Source organism: Mesoplodon densirostris, chromosome 4 (genome assembly GCF_025265405.1).
Source record: "Mesoplodon densirostris isolate mMesDen1 chromosome 4, mMesDen1 primary haplotype, whole genome shotgun sequence".
Taxonomy (NCBI): domain Eukaryota; kingdom Metazoa; phylum Chordata; class Mammalia; order Artiodactyla; family Ziphiidae; genus Mesoplodon; species Mesoplodon densirostris.
Genome location: NC_082664.1, coordinates 120,119,296 through 120,135,211, shown reverse-complemented (window position 1 = coordinate 120,135,211; position 15,916 = coordinate 120,119,296). Strand labels below are relative to the sequence as shown.

The following is a 15,916-nucleotide window of genomic DNA, read 5'->3' as shown; positions in this document are numbered from 1 at the left end:
ACTACTCCAACCCATGCTCCCAACCCACCGACCCTAGATGGGCCAGCCAGCCCCTCCCCAGAGCTGCCCATGAGCTCATGGCCCCTCTGAGCCTCAGGCTCTATCCTCCGATTGGGAAGGTCCTCCTTTCCATCTATTCAAACCCTGCTTCCTCCAGGAAACATTCCTTCCCTGGTCCAGCCCAGGCAGGGTCAGCAACACAAGAATCCAGCCTTTGACCAGCCCATTCAGACGACCATCTCTGCAGAGGCCAACTCTCCCATCTTGTCCCTGTTGCACAAGGCTGGGCCTCTGGGGGAGGAGGAGGTCATGGGGTTTTTCTGTGCCTTCCAGGGATAGAGGTAGACCTGTGACCTGGAAGTCTGGATGCCTCTTAGACTTCAGGAGGATGAGGGAGGCTGGCCTTCATGGCTCAGAGACCTGCATGGAGGGTCCAGGTAGAACAGAATTGCCCTGCCTTCTCAGGACAGGATAAGGCCCAATCATGACACACCAGCACCTGGCCCACAGGAATCTTTTTTTTTTTTTTTTTAACGTCTTTATGGGAATATAATTGCTTTACAATGGTGTGTTAGTTTCTGCTGGTTAACAAAGTGAATCAGCTATACATATACATATATCCCCATATCTCTTCCCTCTTGCATCTCCCTCCCTCCCACCCTCCCTATCCCAACCCTCTAGGTGTTCACAAAGCACCAAGCTGATCTCCCTGTGCTAGGCCTGCAGGAATCTTAATCTGAACCTGTTCCCCCACCTCCCTCTAAGTTTCCCTGGGAGAGAGCAGCAGGGCTGTGGAGGACAGGTCAAAGGGTCACAAGACCTCTTGTTCTGCCACCCATCCACCTAAAGTTTCTGCCCTCTGTCATATCGTTCTCCATCTACCCAGCCACCTCTTTCCCCAGGGTTTCTGGGAATATCCCTTTGGTCTTTCAGGATTCAGGGGCTTTCCCAGCCAGGACCCCAGCAGCCAGAACAGACCCAAATTGGGGTGCTCCCCTTTTCCATGATCTCCTAGGGGCTGCCCTGGGATGGGCATTCAGGACAAGACAGGTGGCCTGCATCCTTCCAAAGCCCTGCCCAGGAGGAGGCCAGACCTTGACAGTTGTTCGTGCTCTGATGCTTTGAGGAATGTGGAAGACCAAGAGGACAGGCAGAGCAGGAGGTGGGCTTAGAGACCGTGGAGGCAGCTTGAGGGCTGGTAGACTGGGGATTGTGTACAGAGATCAGGTACAGTGTGGCACACAAACCTCTCTGGGGCATCCTGTGCATGTGTATGTGTGTGTATGTCCACACACATCCATGCATGCACATATGTGCTTGTAATGGGGGAGGGGAAAGAGAGGAGTGAGGGGAGACTTCCTGGACACAGGGACAGTGGCACACAGGTTCCACTCGTGAGGTGTGTGCCCTAGGGGGCATTCAGAGGACAGTGGAGGGTGGGGAGTACCTCAGGAGCTTGCCCTTTTTCTCCATCAACATCCTGTGCGTTTCCAGTGCTCACCTCCACTCACAGCTGCAGCCCCCGGAAACCAGACATGTTCCCCTTAGTTCTGACCTCACAGAAAGAAAGCCAAGTCCTTCTCCCCTCCCACTCACAGCTGTGCTTGGGCCTGGCTGGAGTTTGTCAAACATACGCACACCCCTCCAGGGCCCTGAGGGGTGGGCTAGGTTGAAGCGGGGGTTGCATTTCCTGCACCTTTGGACCCAGGACTACCGCACTGTGCCTCTGAGCCCAACCCCGGTTCCATCCTGGGGTGGCTGCCCTGCTCCCATGGCTGGAAGTCTGAGCCTCAGGACAGCTGGCAGCACCTGGCAGCTCCTCCCGGGCCCCTGCTGGAGCCAGGCCAGGGCTTTAGGGACAGGGAGGGAGGATCTCAGGCTTGCAGGCGGCTGTGTGGAGGCAGGTCCCAGAGAGGCCCCCTGGCCTCTGAGACTGCACTGGGAGACCCGAGCTCCATCAGAGGCCTGGGGGACCCTAGAACTCAGCTTCTCTTGTGCCAGCAGAGGGCACAGAATGGGGGCTGAGAGCAGGGTGTGAGCTGCTCCCCTTCTCCAATTCTGTGAGGAATCAGAGGCCCCTCTAACTCTTGTTTCTAGAATAGCATCAAGGCCCAGAGGAGTCAGCTGTGCCAGGAAAAGCCATTACTCTGACAGCCTCCCTCCACCTGCTAAAAGCCTCCCTCTTTCCCCTGGGGCCCCACCCCTCCAGAGTTATTTCTTCTCTGCTCACCTAGCCCTGTCAGACCTCTGTGGTGCGTGTTGAGGGAAGTGCTTGCTTAACTCTTTCTATGCCTGAGCAAAGTCAGCACCAGCAGGGTCCCTTAGCCTTGTCCACTGCCCTTCCCCATCTCTTTCCTCCTAGAATTCCTCCTGCCAGATGCCCAGGGGAGGGGACAAGGGGCTGAAGACATCAGGAGCGTGGAAGACAGGCTGGCAAGTTGGGGTCATGGGCTCCAACCTGAATTGCGTCACTGCACTGCTGCAACGTAAGTCCATCGCTCACCCCCCATTCTGTCCTCTCCTTGCACCGGGAAGCCCCCAGGGATGCAAATACCACGTGCCCTGCAGGAGCAAGCTTGCTGTTAGGGTGTAGAAGGTCTGACATCTTCCTCACATGCATCATTGCAAGAGTCTCCGCTTAATGTTTCTGCCGTTCCGCTGCTCTCTGCCCTCTGTCCCCTGTGAAGCCCAGTTCCTGCTTCCCAGAGGAAGGGAGGCGTGGAGAATGAACAGAGCAGGTGGAATGGGGGCTGGTGGGAGGCTGCTGAGAGCTCTGAGGTCTCTGACCTTGGGGGTGGCTGGCAGAGGGGGAACCAGAGCAGAGTGGCAGGTGGAGGGATCCAGGTCACACCCCTCAGTTAGCAGAGGTCATGGAGGCGGGAGGAAGGGGCCTGAGGAGCATCGGCAGGCTGGGCTCCACCACCCGCCAGTCTCACTGCCTTGCTCTCTCCAGCCTGGCAGCCTCCCGCACAGCCCTGGGCCAGAGGGACCCACTTTGCAGGTGTGGGGAGGTGATGGCTGTGTCTGGGTGGGCACCGAGTCTGGCCGGCTCCATCGCTCTGGCTCTCTGGGCAATACATCCCTTCTCACCTCAGCCCTCCCGCAGTGCCTCCCTCTCCCCTTCACGCTGCCCTCAGTCAGGTGGCTTTGGACACACCCAGGTTGTTTTGTATCACAAGTGAGGGAATAACATGAATGGGGGCCTTCTGTGTGCCAGAGTTTAACATGCTTTCTCCCCAGTCCTTATAACCAACCCTCGGAGGGACGTACTACTTACAGAAGAGGAAACTGAGGCTCAGAGAGAGGAGGGGACCTGGCCAGAACAGAACTGTGGGCTGGAAACCAGTCAGTGTGACTCCAAAGCCGGTACTCTTTCTGTGTATTCTTTTCTGTGACTTACCTTGGTCACAGCAGCCAGAGACCTCCAGTTGCAGACCAAGAGTTGGGGATCAAGATAGGGAGACACCAGACCTGAGGCAAAATTAAAATGATGATTATTATTACTACTACTACTATTATTATTATTAACACTCTCATGGTATCTAACAACGTCTCAGGTAGTTCACACATATTAATTCATTTCATGCCCACAACAACCCTGCGCTACCGTCCCCATTTCACAGATGAAGGAAGTAAAGCACAGCAAGGTTATGAACCTCGCCCAAAGTCACACAGCTACTTAAGAGTTAGAGTTGGGATTTGGAACCCAAGTGGTCTAACTCCAGGGACCCCGTTGTCATCATCACCATGTCATACTGCCTCTCAGTTGAAGCAGAGGGGAATCCTTAGTTGACCCCTGGAGCTTGGATACAGGACTCCCACAAGAATGGGTGTCCACAGGAGTAGGGCTGTAATGATTAGAAGGAAAGATCCAGGCCATTGTGTCACTCAAGTCAAGAGGAGAGAGGGAGCAGTGAGGGCCAGGGGGTCCCGGAGGGCTTCCTGGAAGAGAGGAACAGGCTGGGCTGGGAAGGAGCAAGGCGGGGGCTGCTAACACATGGGGCACATTGGCTCTGAGCTTCTGGGCCGATTAGCCTGCCCCACACTCTCTTTAGGGGCATCTGGGGGTGGGGGCCAAGGGCTGGTATGGACGCCAATTCTGCTTCCCACCCTGGGGTACCATTTGTGCACATTGCTTCTCCCTGACAAGTGTGTGGTGTGGCTCCCCCTGCCAAGGTTCTCTGACATGAGTCCTCACCCATGATTGCTGCAGTTAATGTAGCAGCACCGCTTACAGCCATGATATAATAACCTCCTCAACAGAAGAAACATTAACTCTCTCCCTGAACTGTTTGGTGGCTCAGGATCTCAGGGACACATCCCAGATACCTGTGGGATATGCTGGGATGCAGAAGGCCCAAGCTCCCACCTCACCTGGGACAGCCTGACCCTGCAGGACCTTGAGGGCTTGCAGGCCTGAAACGCCTCACCAGACCCTGCCCTGCCCCGTGCCCAGCTCCAAGTGCCCTGCCCGGGGCCCTGCACACAGGGCCGCAGAAGGCTGCTGCAGAAGACAGTGGCACGTGTGTACCCCATTGAAAAGGTTCTGAGCCAGGTAGCTGGGCCAGAAGCTTGGGGAGATGAAAGTTAAAGGAGAGATCAGCCGGGTGGGCACTGCACAGCTTCCCTGCCCAGAGGTTTCCTCCCACCAAACAGAACTTCGAGAAGAGGATCAGGATGGGGAGTCTGTGCACTCAGGCGCCTGCTGGGAAGCCCTGACCTGACAGGGGGCGGGAAGTCAGACAGGCTAGGTGTCTACCTCCTCTTCCACCCCCACTCTCATCCTCTGGAGACTTGGTCACCGGGGCAGGCAGGGCAGCCAAGGAGAGAGGCCTGGCATTCCCTGGGCCTGGGATGACATGAGTGTCTCTGCCTGAGAGGGAGCACTTCATGCCCCATCCACTCTTTGCTCAGATTTATGGATGGTGGAGTCTGAGAGGAGGGGAGCAGCAGGCAGGGCACCCTCCCTCTGACTCAGCCTGCCCCACCCCTCCCCAGGAAAACCACATCTGAGGAAGCGAAGAACCAGAGTTCCAAGGCAGTCACATCTGTGCCCTCGGAGCCCAGCAAAGCCCCCATCTGGGGGGACACGGTCAAAGTGGAGATCCAAGCTGAGGATGTGGGGCATGAAGGTGAGGCGGTGAGGGGGCAGGTGGGACTTAGGAGGGGTGCAGGGCAGAACCAGCCTCCCTCTCAATCAGCTGGAAGCCACCTGCACGTCTCCTTGGGCTCAGTTAAAAGCACTTTAAAGGAAAAAAAATCATAATGCTGTCACGCCTCATCTCCCCAGCCTGCTCGAAAAATGAGTTGTTCCACATAAATGAATTTTCCAGACAATGAAAGCTTATCTATTTTACGACCATTGTTATTATTTTCATGGTTGTTATTACCACCATCTCCCACTGAAATGGCACATTATAGCTTCCTGGCACATCCCCATGCATTGCTCGTTGGATCACCCCTCCCAAGAGGAGCAATGCTGCTCCCATTGCTTAGATGAGAACACTGAGGTTCAGGGAACTTATATCACAGCCTCAACTCAAGTAATCAGTAAGTGGGGGAACCTAGGATCAGCATTCCATGCTCTCAGAATATCTCCTGAGGTCTAGCTGCTTCCCTAGAATGGCTTCATATCCTGCTTAGTCCTCCCCGGGAACTGCCCACTGTCAGACAGTAGTGTGTCTGTGCTTCCAAAGTCGGGGGCTGCTGTCATAGAAACTGCTTAATAGTTCTCACTCCTCCACCCCCAGAAGGCTTTCCAGTCCCTGTGTTTTGGCAAATTCTGACACTGCAGGCAATTTAAGGTACCAGTGTACACACGTATGTGTGCACACTTGTGTTTTCCACACTGGGGGCCCACCTGATTTCCACTCTCAGGTGAGAACTCAAGCCGGGCACACAGGAATATTGGCTGGCTGATGACAGGACAGCTGTGGGTACCGGCATCAGGCACTGTCAGCATAGACTCGCAGGTGCCCGTGATGTCTCTGGTTGTATCTAGTCAGAAGAGCCTCAGGCTCCCGTCTTGCAAGTGACACACCTCAGATGACATGCTTTACCTCTGCCCTTGAAAATCTTGCCAGGGACTTAGAGCTCCCTGTCTACCTCACAAAGAGCAGAAAGCCAGCTGTTAAAGACGGTGGAAAGGAGGGAGAAAAGGGGTGAAGAGGAGCATCAGTAAAAGGAGAAGAAGCTAGTTCTACGTCAAGCCCAAGGATTTTCTTCTGCCTGTAAAGGGATAGGTGGAGCTGTCGAGAAAATGTGGAAAAGGAGGAGAAATTGACCTAGGATCTCATGCAAATGCTCGTGTGTGCCTGTGTGTGAATGCCTGCATGCTGGTTCATGTGCATGTGTGAACATTGTGTGAGTGTGTGAGTATGTGCTTGTGACTATGCCTACAGGCATGCATGTCTGTGTGTCTTGTATGTGTGTGTGCATTCACATGTCTGGCTGCAACAATGTGTTATGTGTGCACCTAGATTTACCTGGGAGCTGATGTGTACCTGTTGGTACCTAAGTGTGTGTAGTTTGTGTGTGTGTATACATCTATGTGGCTGACAGGAAGTTAGGGGTTGTGATGAGTGGACCAGGGCTGTGATCCTGTCCTGGGCTCTACACATCTGGGGTGATTACAGGAAAGGGCGTGATGAGTCAGTGGCCTTGGGGCCCATCTGTGTAGCAGAGAGGGAAGCAGGACTCACTGCAGGAAGGACAGGAGAGTGGGGAGGCCTCATGGGCAAGCAGAGAATATTGGCAGGAGGCTCTTTGCAGATTGAAGTAGCTGGATGCTTGTTAGAACCTGGTTGGAACCGGTTGCTGTGGTGATATCTGCGGTGGAGGGTGGGGGAGATGGGGTCCAGACCAAGAGGTGGGGGAAAAGCAGGAGGTAGCTCGAGGATGTGTTAATGAAAAGCAAAGGGGAGCTGCAGACGCTGTGTCAGGGCTAAAGCAGGCTGGCAGCAGAAATGGCTTGTTGGCCGCACAAAGGGAGCTGTAGGAGGTGAGAGGGGCACAATGCCCAGAGGAGAAACTGATGAAGCGTGTTTGTAGCATGGAGACAGGAACAGGGAGGAATGGCTGTCCATTCCCTCCAATTACAGCTCATCTGTGTGGCTGCCCACACAGAGCTGCAGAGACTGGGGGGCAGGGGGAAAAATGCAGGGCACTCACCCTTTGTTCGGCCTCAGCAAATTCCAACTGTATTTGGGGACTCAGGGCCCATGCATAGTGGCCATGAGAGGCTTCAGCCTCTACAGCTACTGTTGTAGCTTTGGCTAGGAGCACTGGAATCCCCCAGCTGAGTTTTTTCAATCTGCTCAGGGCTGGGTAAGCGTATGGAGCATTACAGATGGTTAATGAGCAGGAAAATGGTGACAGCTAGGAGGAGCATTTGCTTAGAATTTTATAGGTTGGAAAACATATTCCTCTCCCTACAGCAATTATTAGGAGAGGGACAGAGTCTTTCTTCTTTAAAGTATTAACATTTTGCAGAGCAGGAACATGAAGCTCAGAGAGGTTAAATGACTGGCTACAGGTCACAAAGCAAGTTGGTGTGTTAGTACTAGAAACCAGGTCTGCTGACTTCACACCTCTTGCCTTACTCTGCCTTTTTTTTTTAAATATATCACTTACTTTGCTCATATTTCTATTTTATTTTATTTTATTATTTTTTGGCCACGTGGCATATGAGATCTTATTTCCCCGACGAGGGATCAAACCTGCGCCCCCTGCAGTGGAAGTGCAGAGTCTTAACCACTGGACCACCAGGGAAGTCCCTTACTCTAGTTTCTTCAAGACAGCCTCAAGTCCTTTTGGTGACCATTTTCCCCTTTCCTTTGAACGTGAATCCCATATGGCCTGCCCTTGAGGGACTTTGGCAAGTGTCTTTCCCTCTCTGTGCATCCCGGGTAGCTGTGGGGAGGAAGAAGAAAGGAAGAGTAACCAGCAAAGCTGTCAACTTCCTCCTCCACCCCCTCATCCAAATGACCCACCCAGCTCCAAGGGACCCAGCAGCACTGTGCTCCCAGTGAGCCTGCAGAGTGGCAGCTGTCCCTGGTGCTGAAACATCCTTGTCTCAAGAAGCGAGGCAGAGGGCAAGGAGCTACCCAAGAGTCTCCCTCGGGTACGCCCAACCACCCTGCTCCTCCCTTTCCCATTCTTCTATAGATCTGTCTTTTATCTCCCTCCCTCCTCCATCCACCTCTTCATTCCCTCCTTCCCCATCTCCTGTTCTTCCTTATATCATAGACTTCCAGAGTGGGAAGATGACTCCAAGGTCACTAAATCCAGCCTCTCACATCAGCCATTTGCTAGCTGTGTGATGTTGATCAAGTTATATAACCTCTCTGAGCTCCAGTGTCCACATTTAGAAAACAGAAATGGTGATTCCTACTTGAGGGACTGTGGGAATTTGTTGGAATAATGGCTCAGGCGTGCCCGTCCCCATGCCTGGCAATCAGTAAGTGCTCTCTAAGTAGGACCACCATGATTATTTCCAGGTCATTGGTATTTTCCTCAGAGTTCATCCCGAAGTTCATGCACTCGATGGCAAAATGTAGTCTCTTTGGAAGGAGTTTCCTAAGTGGTGCATCGTTCTAAGTGTTTAGACCAGTTTTTATTTACTTGGAGTAAACTTTTATTGATATTTTCATTGAAAGATTCCTTGAGCAAATCACTTTTCCTTACTGAGCCTCAGTTTCCCCCTCTACAGCATATGGGAGATAAGCCCTCCCCTTCCTGCCTGAGGAGTTAGCAAGAGTGTCTGTGACCAGAGGAAGGGGGCCTTATTCCTGGGAAGGGGTCCTATTCCTGCTTATGTGTGTGTCTCTGTGTCTGCACATATGTCTGTTGCTAAGGGGACTGGGGTCAGTTCTGTGTGTGTTCATCTCTGGGCTGGGAGTTTCTGGAACAGGAGAGAATTACATCTTTCAGTCCTAACAGCACCTAGCAAGGAGCCTTGCCCTGTGCAGGGACTCAAACAGTGCTTGTGAAGTTGTGTGCATCTGTGTGTTCCACACATGTGCATGCATGTTGGTTCTTCAGTGTGGGCCCTGCTCCCTTGTTCACCTCTCATTGTCTCACCTCACTGGGAGGGACAGAGGTCAGCTAAGCCCTGCCATGACCCTGTGTTCATCTTTTCTCTCTCCAGATGTGATCCTCAAGGTGGTGGACAATAAAAAGAAAGAGGAGCTGTTGTCCTAGCAAATCCCCATCACGTACTTGCGTGTCTTCCACCCCTACCACTTTGAGCGGGTGAAAGTGAGTCAGATCCCTGGGCTCTGAGCCCATCTAGGCCTGGGACAAGTAGGGGGAGAGCGGGTGGGAACCACCTTGATGTCCCTAGCTATTCCTTCAGAGCAACCCTGGGCATCCCATGCCCACCCAGAAGTATGACAATTCTTGGCCCATGTGGGGCTCAGGAAAAATAGCTCCTGGAAGATAGACAGGAATGATTTCCATAAGAATTTGGAATTCTTCAAGTTCATCTCCATAAAACAGCCCAATAAGCATAGAACATCTACCACATTACATGAATACACCAAGTAAAGCTGTATTCTCATTTCATACATGTTTAAAGAGTGGAAATGTACCTAAAAATCAAAGAAATACAGTGTTTACAGAGCACCTACTAAGTTCCAGGGTCTGGGCTGGACACCACACATACCAACTCTAATCCTCAACGTGAATCACATTTTGCATACATAGAACTGGGACCCAGAGAGCAGAATCCTCTCATCCTGGGTTACAAAGCAAGTGAATAGCAGAGTCACGTGTGAGCCTAGGTCACATTTCTCCCAAGCCAGTTCTTTCTGTGCTGTCTCCTCACACTGCATTGACAGGAAGAAGGCCCAGGAGAGTTGGAGTGTGTGGGGAATAAAGTGTTCCCTGGAATGCACCCCTCTAGTGGGCAATAGGGCATGAGCCTGGAGTGGGGAGCTTCAGGGCCCCTTAGTCCATGGCCTAAACCTCCCAGGCCAGCCCCCCTGCCCAACCCCTCTCCCCAGTGCTGATTGATAGAAGGGAGAATTCACTCTTTCATTGCTCGAGTACTTTATTAAGCACCTACTGTGTGCCAGGGCAAGAGATGGGCAGAAGCATCACTTTCCCCTCTCTCCATGTGCATTCCAGACCACTATGGTCGTTTAGAGTAAAGAACAATGTGAAGTTAGCCTGGGTTCCTAAGCCAGGTCTGCCACTTGCTAACTGTATATCCAAAAACCCCAGGCCTCAATTCCTCATCAGCAAAATTGAGATAATATCCCTCTTAGCATGGCCATTTGGAGGGTCAAGTGCAATGATGGGCGTAAAGCACCTAGCAAGGGACCTGGCACATAGTAAGTGCTCAGTTCAGATTAGTTCCCCTCCTCCCTCCCTCCCCCAGGCCCTGGCACTGACTTTCTTTCCAAGTAACTCTTCAACCATGGCCCCAGGGGTCTTTACCTTCCCTAGACTCTAAGGAGAACCCCAAGCCCAGGGCCTCAGGATGAGGAAGCAAAGACCCAGAGAGATTAGTGACTCACCTGGCAGACTCAGCACTTCAGCTGTAATTCTGGGAGCATCATCCAGACTTCTTGGCTCTCTGTGCACTTACAACCCAGACCTTGTTATCACATCTTTACAAAGAGAGCAGGCAGGCAGTGGTCGTTGTGAGGGTGATGAAATATTCAAATAGAAAAGGGAAGATTTATTATATTGATCTCCTTGGAAGGGCTCGCAGGGACCATGAACTTTAATTATCAGCTTGGAGCCCCAGTGGAGCAATGCCAAGTGATTGTCTGTAGAGGGCTGGATTTATGGCCAAGGTCTGGCCCTTAGTCACTCTCCTCCTTGTGTGTCTTCTTCCCCCACCCTGTCCCCAGCCCACTGAGTCTGGGAAAGCCGATGAAGCCACCGCCAAGACCCAACTTTATGCAACAGTCGTTCGGAAGGGCAGCTTCATCCCCCACTACATGGGCCACAACCACACAGCTCTGGAGGTGCTGGGACCGGGACCCTCAGGGGTGGGATGGGGTGGGAAGGGGCCAACCTTTGAGCAGGCCCCAGGCTCTGCCCTTGGCCACCTCTGGCTGGTCTGATGGTGTGGGACAGGGGTGTCTGGGGAAGAAATCAAGAAAGAAAAAAGCAACTGGGTTCTTCAAAAATAACCTAAAGTAGTTGGTATAGAACCTGCCCTGGGATGGCAGGGATGATGGAGATAAAGATGATGATGATGTTGCCTAATCTTTTCCAGCACTTTCCAGGCATATGACCCTGCCCTAACCTTGCCTTCCCTTGCTGTGCTCTTCACACACCCTGCAGGGAGTGCCATAGGGAGGACAGGAGGCTCCTAAAGTCTATGTCTCCCTGACTCTCATGTGGGGAAGTAAAGCACCCCTACCTTGGCCCACATTTTCTGGTGTTTTCTCTCTTATTCGCTCCCTTCTGGAGTAGTGACTCCTGACCTAGGATCTACATCCCCTAAATGAAAATTTTAGGGGCCTCTCCACTCTTTCTTGAGTCCTGTTTCTGTTTGGCTGGTCTTCCAATTAGGTCTTCATTCATTCATTCAACGACTATTTTTGGAGCCTCTTCCATTAACCAGGCCGGGGCTGGGCCCAGCTTAAGCCTAGCTTCCATACATGCTCTCCACCCCCCATTACCTTCTATCCCTAGGTCTTTCAGTAGCCCCAGGAGGACTGGAGATGCTCCAGGAAGATGTGGTCCTGGGACCTAGCCTCTCTCCTTTTCCCTCAGCCTTCACACTGCCCAGGATGACAGATTCAAATCCAGTCATGACCTGAGTATGATCAGGGTGGGAGCCAAGGGGGCTTAAGCTCTGGGCTTCCCCTGCCCTAGTGGGGCTGATCTGATCTGCCCCATATCACTGTAAGCCCGGCAGGACACTAGCCCCATTTCACAGCTGGGGACACTGAGACCCAAGGAGAGTCTGGTATAGGAGCCCAGAGCTCCTGACCCACATCTCTGCTTCCCCTCAGCCATCCTTGGATGCCAGCATTTGTCAGACCTGCAGGCACCCTCTGCTCCCATCTCCCCCTGCCTTTTGATCATGGTCTTTCCTGAGGACAGCCAGCAGCCTTCTCTCTCTCTCTCTCTCTCTCTCTGTCTCTGTCTCTGTCTCTGTCTCTCTCTCTCTCTGTGTCTCTCTGTCTGTCTGTCTCTCTGTCTCTGTCTCTCTCTCTGTCTGTCTGTCTCTCTCTGTCTCTCTCTCTCTCACACACACACACACAGAACAAGGAAGAGTGACAACAGCTTGGCCTTGCTGACCCAGGCCATGCCTCACAGAGAGGGGAACACACCTCTGAGATCCAGGCTGAACATTGGCCTGCAGGGCTCCTCCCTGTGGATCTGCCTCAACCCCACCCCAGCCCTCTGACTTGTCCCACAGAGTCTGGGCCCCTTTGCCCTCCAACACCCTGCCCACTCCCCTGCCCCAGCACAGATGTCCTCCTTGTCTGCTCCTGATGGCAGACCAGGGAGCACATTGGAAGAAGAAATTGCTTGGGCAGCTGTCTCATTCACACCTGACCATTCATCACAGAACAGTTGTAAATTAGCACCCCACACACACACCTCAGACCCACCTCTCAGCCCTTATGCCTGTTGGAGTCCCTGTGAGCAATAGAGAGTCTAACAGGTTCCAGTGAAATCCCTCAGGCCCAGACCTCATCCCCATCCGAAGTCTGAAATGCCACCATCAGAGATTCAGTCCTTTGAATTTGGTAAAGGGATTCAGTCTCCAGAGGCCCCAGTGAGACCTGAAAAGTCCTCATCATTATTTCAAGCCCTTATCAGCCCACACCTGTGTGGAGTGAGCTGACAACCAGCTGAGATGGGTCCTGGCAGAGGGGCTTAGGAGAGGGTGCTAAGGGAGTACGGGGAGGAGAAAAAGGAAAAGATCCAGAACAAGCCCCTACTCCCAGCCTCTCTCCTCCCATTGAAGGCAGAGCTAGAAGGACCAGGGAAGGTATGGTCCAACCTGGCAGGGACCTCTTCCCATCCTGAGGTGTTCCTGAGACGTGGCCCCTTAGCCAAGACCAGAGTCCCTTCCTCTTCCTGCTTTTCTTCCCATCAGCACCGTGTAATCAGTATCACCACCCATCCTCCAAGACCAGCTCAACCCCAGCGCCTCCTTGAGGCCACTGCCTGTTTCCTGTTCCTCACCCTCCCAGGACCCTTGTTCTCTCTTTCTCACACTCATAAGCACAGTCAACCTCTCTCGTGCCTGTTCTCCCCTTTTCTCCTTCATTAAGGTCACTCATTTATCCCACAAGCACATATTGAGCTACTCTCTGTCAGATACTTTTGCTAAAAGCTGGGAATACAGCAGTGAATAAGATAGATATGGTCCCTGCCCCTGCAAAGCCAGGGTTCTAGTCAAATGGACAGAAAATAAACAAGAAAGAAATTAGAATAACACAAGTGATGCTGATGCTATGAAGAGGCAATCCAGGGGCTGAGAGAGTGGGGGCGGGCTTCTTTAGTAAAAGTGGTCACGCAAGCCCTCTCCGAGGTGGTGATATTTAAGCTCTAAAAGAAGAGAAGGAGCCAGCCACTGAGTTGGTGGGGGTGGAGGTGGGGAGTCTAGGCAGAGGTATCAGCACAAGCAAAGGCCCTGAAGCAGAAACAAGTGGGGCACGCTGGAGGGGTGAGACAAAAGAGGTTGGGAGGCTGCAGGAGATGTGGGCTGAGCAGCAGACAGGCCAACCCGTACAAGCCTTGGCTATCATGGTTAGAATTATGGAATCCATTCTAAGGGCAGTGGAGTTGGGGCAGGGGGATAAGATGATCCAATTCATTTTTAAGAAGGCAACTTTTGTCACTGGGTACCAGATTGCCTGGGAAAGGGAATGGGTTGGGTGCAGGAGTAGAAGCAGAGGCCAATGAGGGGTCAGAGAAGTAAAAGGAACCACAGCTGGGTGGTGGGGTTTGGGGTGAGGGCTGAAGGGGGAGTGGGAGCCCATTAGCGGACAGAGGTGAGGACCAGGAGCCAGATCAGGAGCCGCCGGGATGGCAGTGGAGGTATCTGGGGACAGATTCGGTGTCTTCTCCTGCTGCCTTCCCAATGTCTGGCCCAGGACCTAAAGGAGGGCAGCGTTGAACCTCTGTTCAAGAACTGAGACAGGAGCAGGCGGGAGCATGTGCAGAGACGTGGATGCAGGGATGGTCTCATTGTTGGGGAGAAAGATGGTGGGCTGGCCATGTCCCCGAGAGGGCCCAAGGCCACCCAGGGCTCACCTGCCTCCTCTCTTACCCAGGTCGTTCTCTGGGGGTCAACGAGCCCGTGGTCAACAGCCCCGGCCCCATGGTAGTCATTGCCCTGGTGGTTCCCAGCTACGAGGAGTTTCAGGGAGTGGGGCCCAGGCGGGGTTGGGCAGGGAGGGAGGGGTGGGGGATAGAGGAGGGGGGAGGCTAGAAACCTGCCCTCCCCATAAGGCCCAACAAACCTCCCCACTGGGGCTGAGGTCCCAGGAAGCTGCCACAGCCCTGGAAAGGGGCAGTTCAGACCCTTCACAAGAGCAGGCTTGGAGTGGGGGGAGCCAGCACGTAGAGGAGAAGGGTCCTCAGCCCCTCCAAAAGTGCCCCCCATCTATACCCACCACATCCACAGTTCCTCTCCCACTCTAGTTCAGGGACAGGCACCATCAAGTGGCTATCCCCAGAGGAGGCAGCCTAAGGGTCTTCTCAATTTCATGACCTTTAGCCCTGCCTAGGAGTCCCCTTCCTCACTCTCCTGGAGGTCTCCCTGGCACAAACCCTGGCTCATCCCCCTCCTCCCCAGGCCTCTTTTGGGTCTGGTGGATTCACAGTCCACAGGAGAGGACTCAGTCAAGGCCACAGTGAGTCATGGGGAAGGGAACCTGGGAGCTACAGCCCATCTCCTGACCAAGGCTTTCTCAAGGCTTGGACCAGCGATCGGAAGGATCAATGTCCACCACCTGTCAGGGTGTCCAGACCTGAACTACATGGGCGATTTCATCTTCTCCTCTCTCACATCAATCCAGAGCACACGTGGGAGTCCTTGGCTGCCTGGCTGGGCAGAGCCAAGAGTGCTGGACACCCATAGCACTCCTGTGCGGACCCCTGTCTCTTTGCCTTCCCAGAGTCAATCAGGTAAACTGGGACCCGGCATCCCTGGGGCTTCCCATCACCCCACTCTCCTTCCCTATCCCATCTGTGATGAACTTTGATGTTCCTCGGGTCAGCAGGGATGGGTGCCCTCAGGAATGGCTCTTTCCCTCATTTGCCCTCTCTCTGGCTTATACCTCTAGTAACTCACCAACGTGTGCATTCGTTCGTTCACTCACTCAGTCAGCCGTTCACTTAACGATTAAGAGTTTACTGAATCCCAACCCAGGGCCATGCCTGTCTGTGCTGTGGAGAAGCTGCCCTCAGGGAGCCCTTGGTTTGATGAAGACAGGAGTCACACATGTGAAAAGGTTAAATATCAACACAAGATAATGTATAATTAATAACAAACCAGGAGGGACTGTCAGAGCTATAAAAATCAGAGGAGAGAAGACAAATATTGTATGATTCCACTTACATTCAGTACCTAGAACAGGCAAATTCATAGAGACAGAAAGTAGAATTGTGGTTGCCAGAGACTGGGGGAGGAGAGAATGGGGAGTTATTATTATTTAATGGGTACATAGTTTCTGTCTGGGATGATGAAAAAGTTCTGGAAATAGATGGTGGTGATGGTTATACAATATTGTGAATGTACTTAATGCCACTGAACTCTACACTTAAAAATGGTTAAAATGATAAATTTTATGTTATGCCTATTTACCACAATAAAAAAATTTTTTTTTTTTAACCGGAGGTGAGAGGAATGTAAAGCCTGAACAGGTGTCCCGACATAGGACTCCTGAGTTTTAAATAGGGGAATGTTGGTGCAGGGCGATTGAGAACAAGA

At 52.7% G+C, this 15,916-nt stretch overlaps 1 protein-coding gene across 1 annotated transcript in view; it reads left to right on the top strand.

The window, feature by feature from the left end:
- CCDC33 (coiled-coil domain containing 33) overlaps window positions 1–15,916 on the top strand; it is a 118,502-nt gene that overhangs the window by 35,056 nt on the left and 67,530 nt on the right. Inside the window, 6 exon segments of the mRNA XM_060096108.1 lie at window positions 4,999–5,132; window positions 9,149–9,258; window positions 10,860–10,976; window positions 13,004–13,016; window positions 14,256–14,366; window positions 15,104–15,218. Coding sequence (XP_059952091.1) covers window positions 4,999–5,132; window positions 9,149–9,258; window positions 10,860–10,976; window positions 13,004–13,016; window positions 14,256–14,366; window positions 15,104–15,218 — 600 coding nt within the window.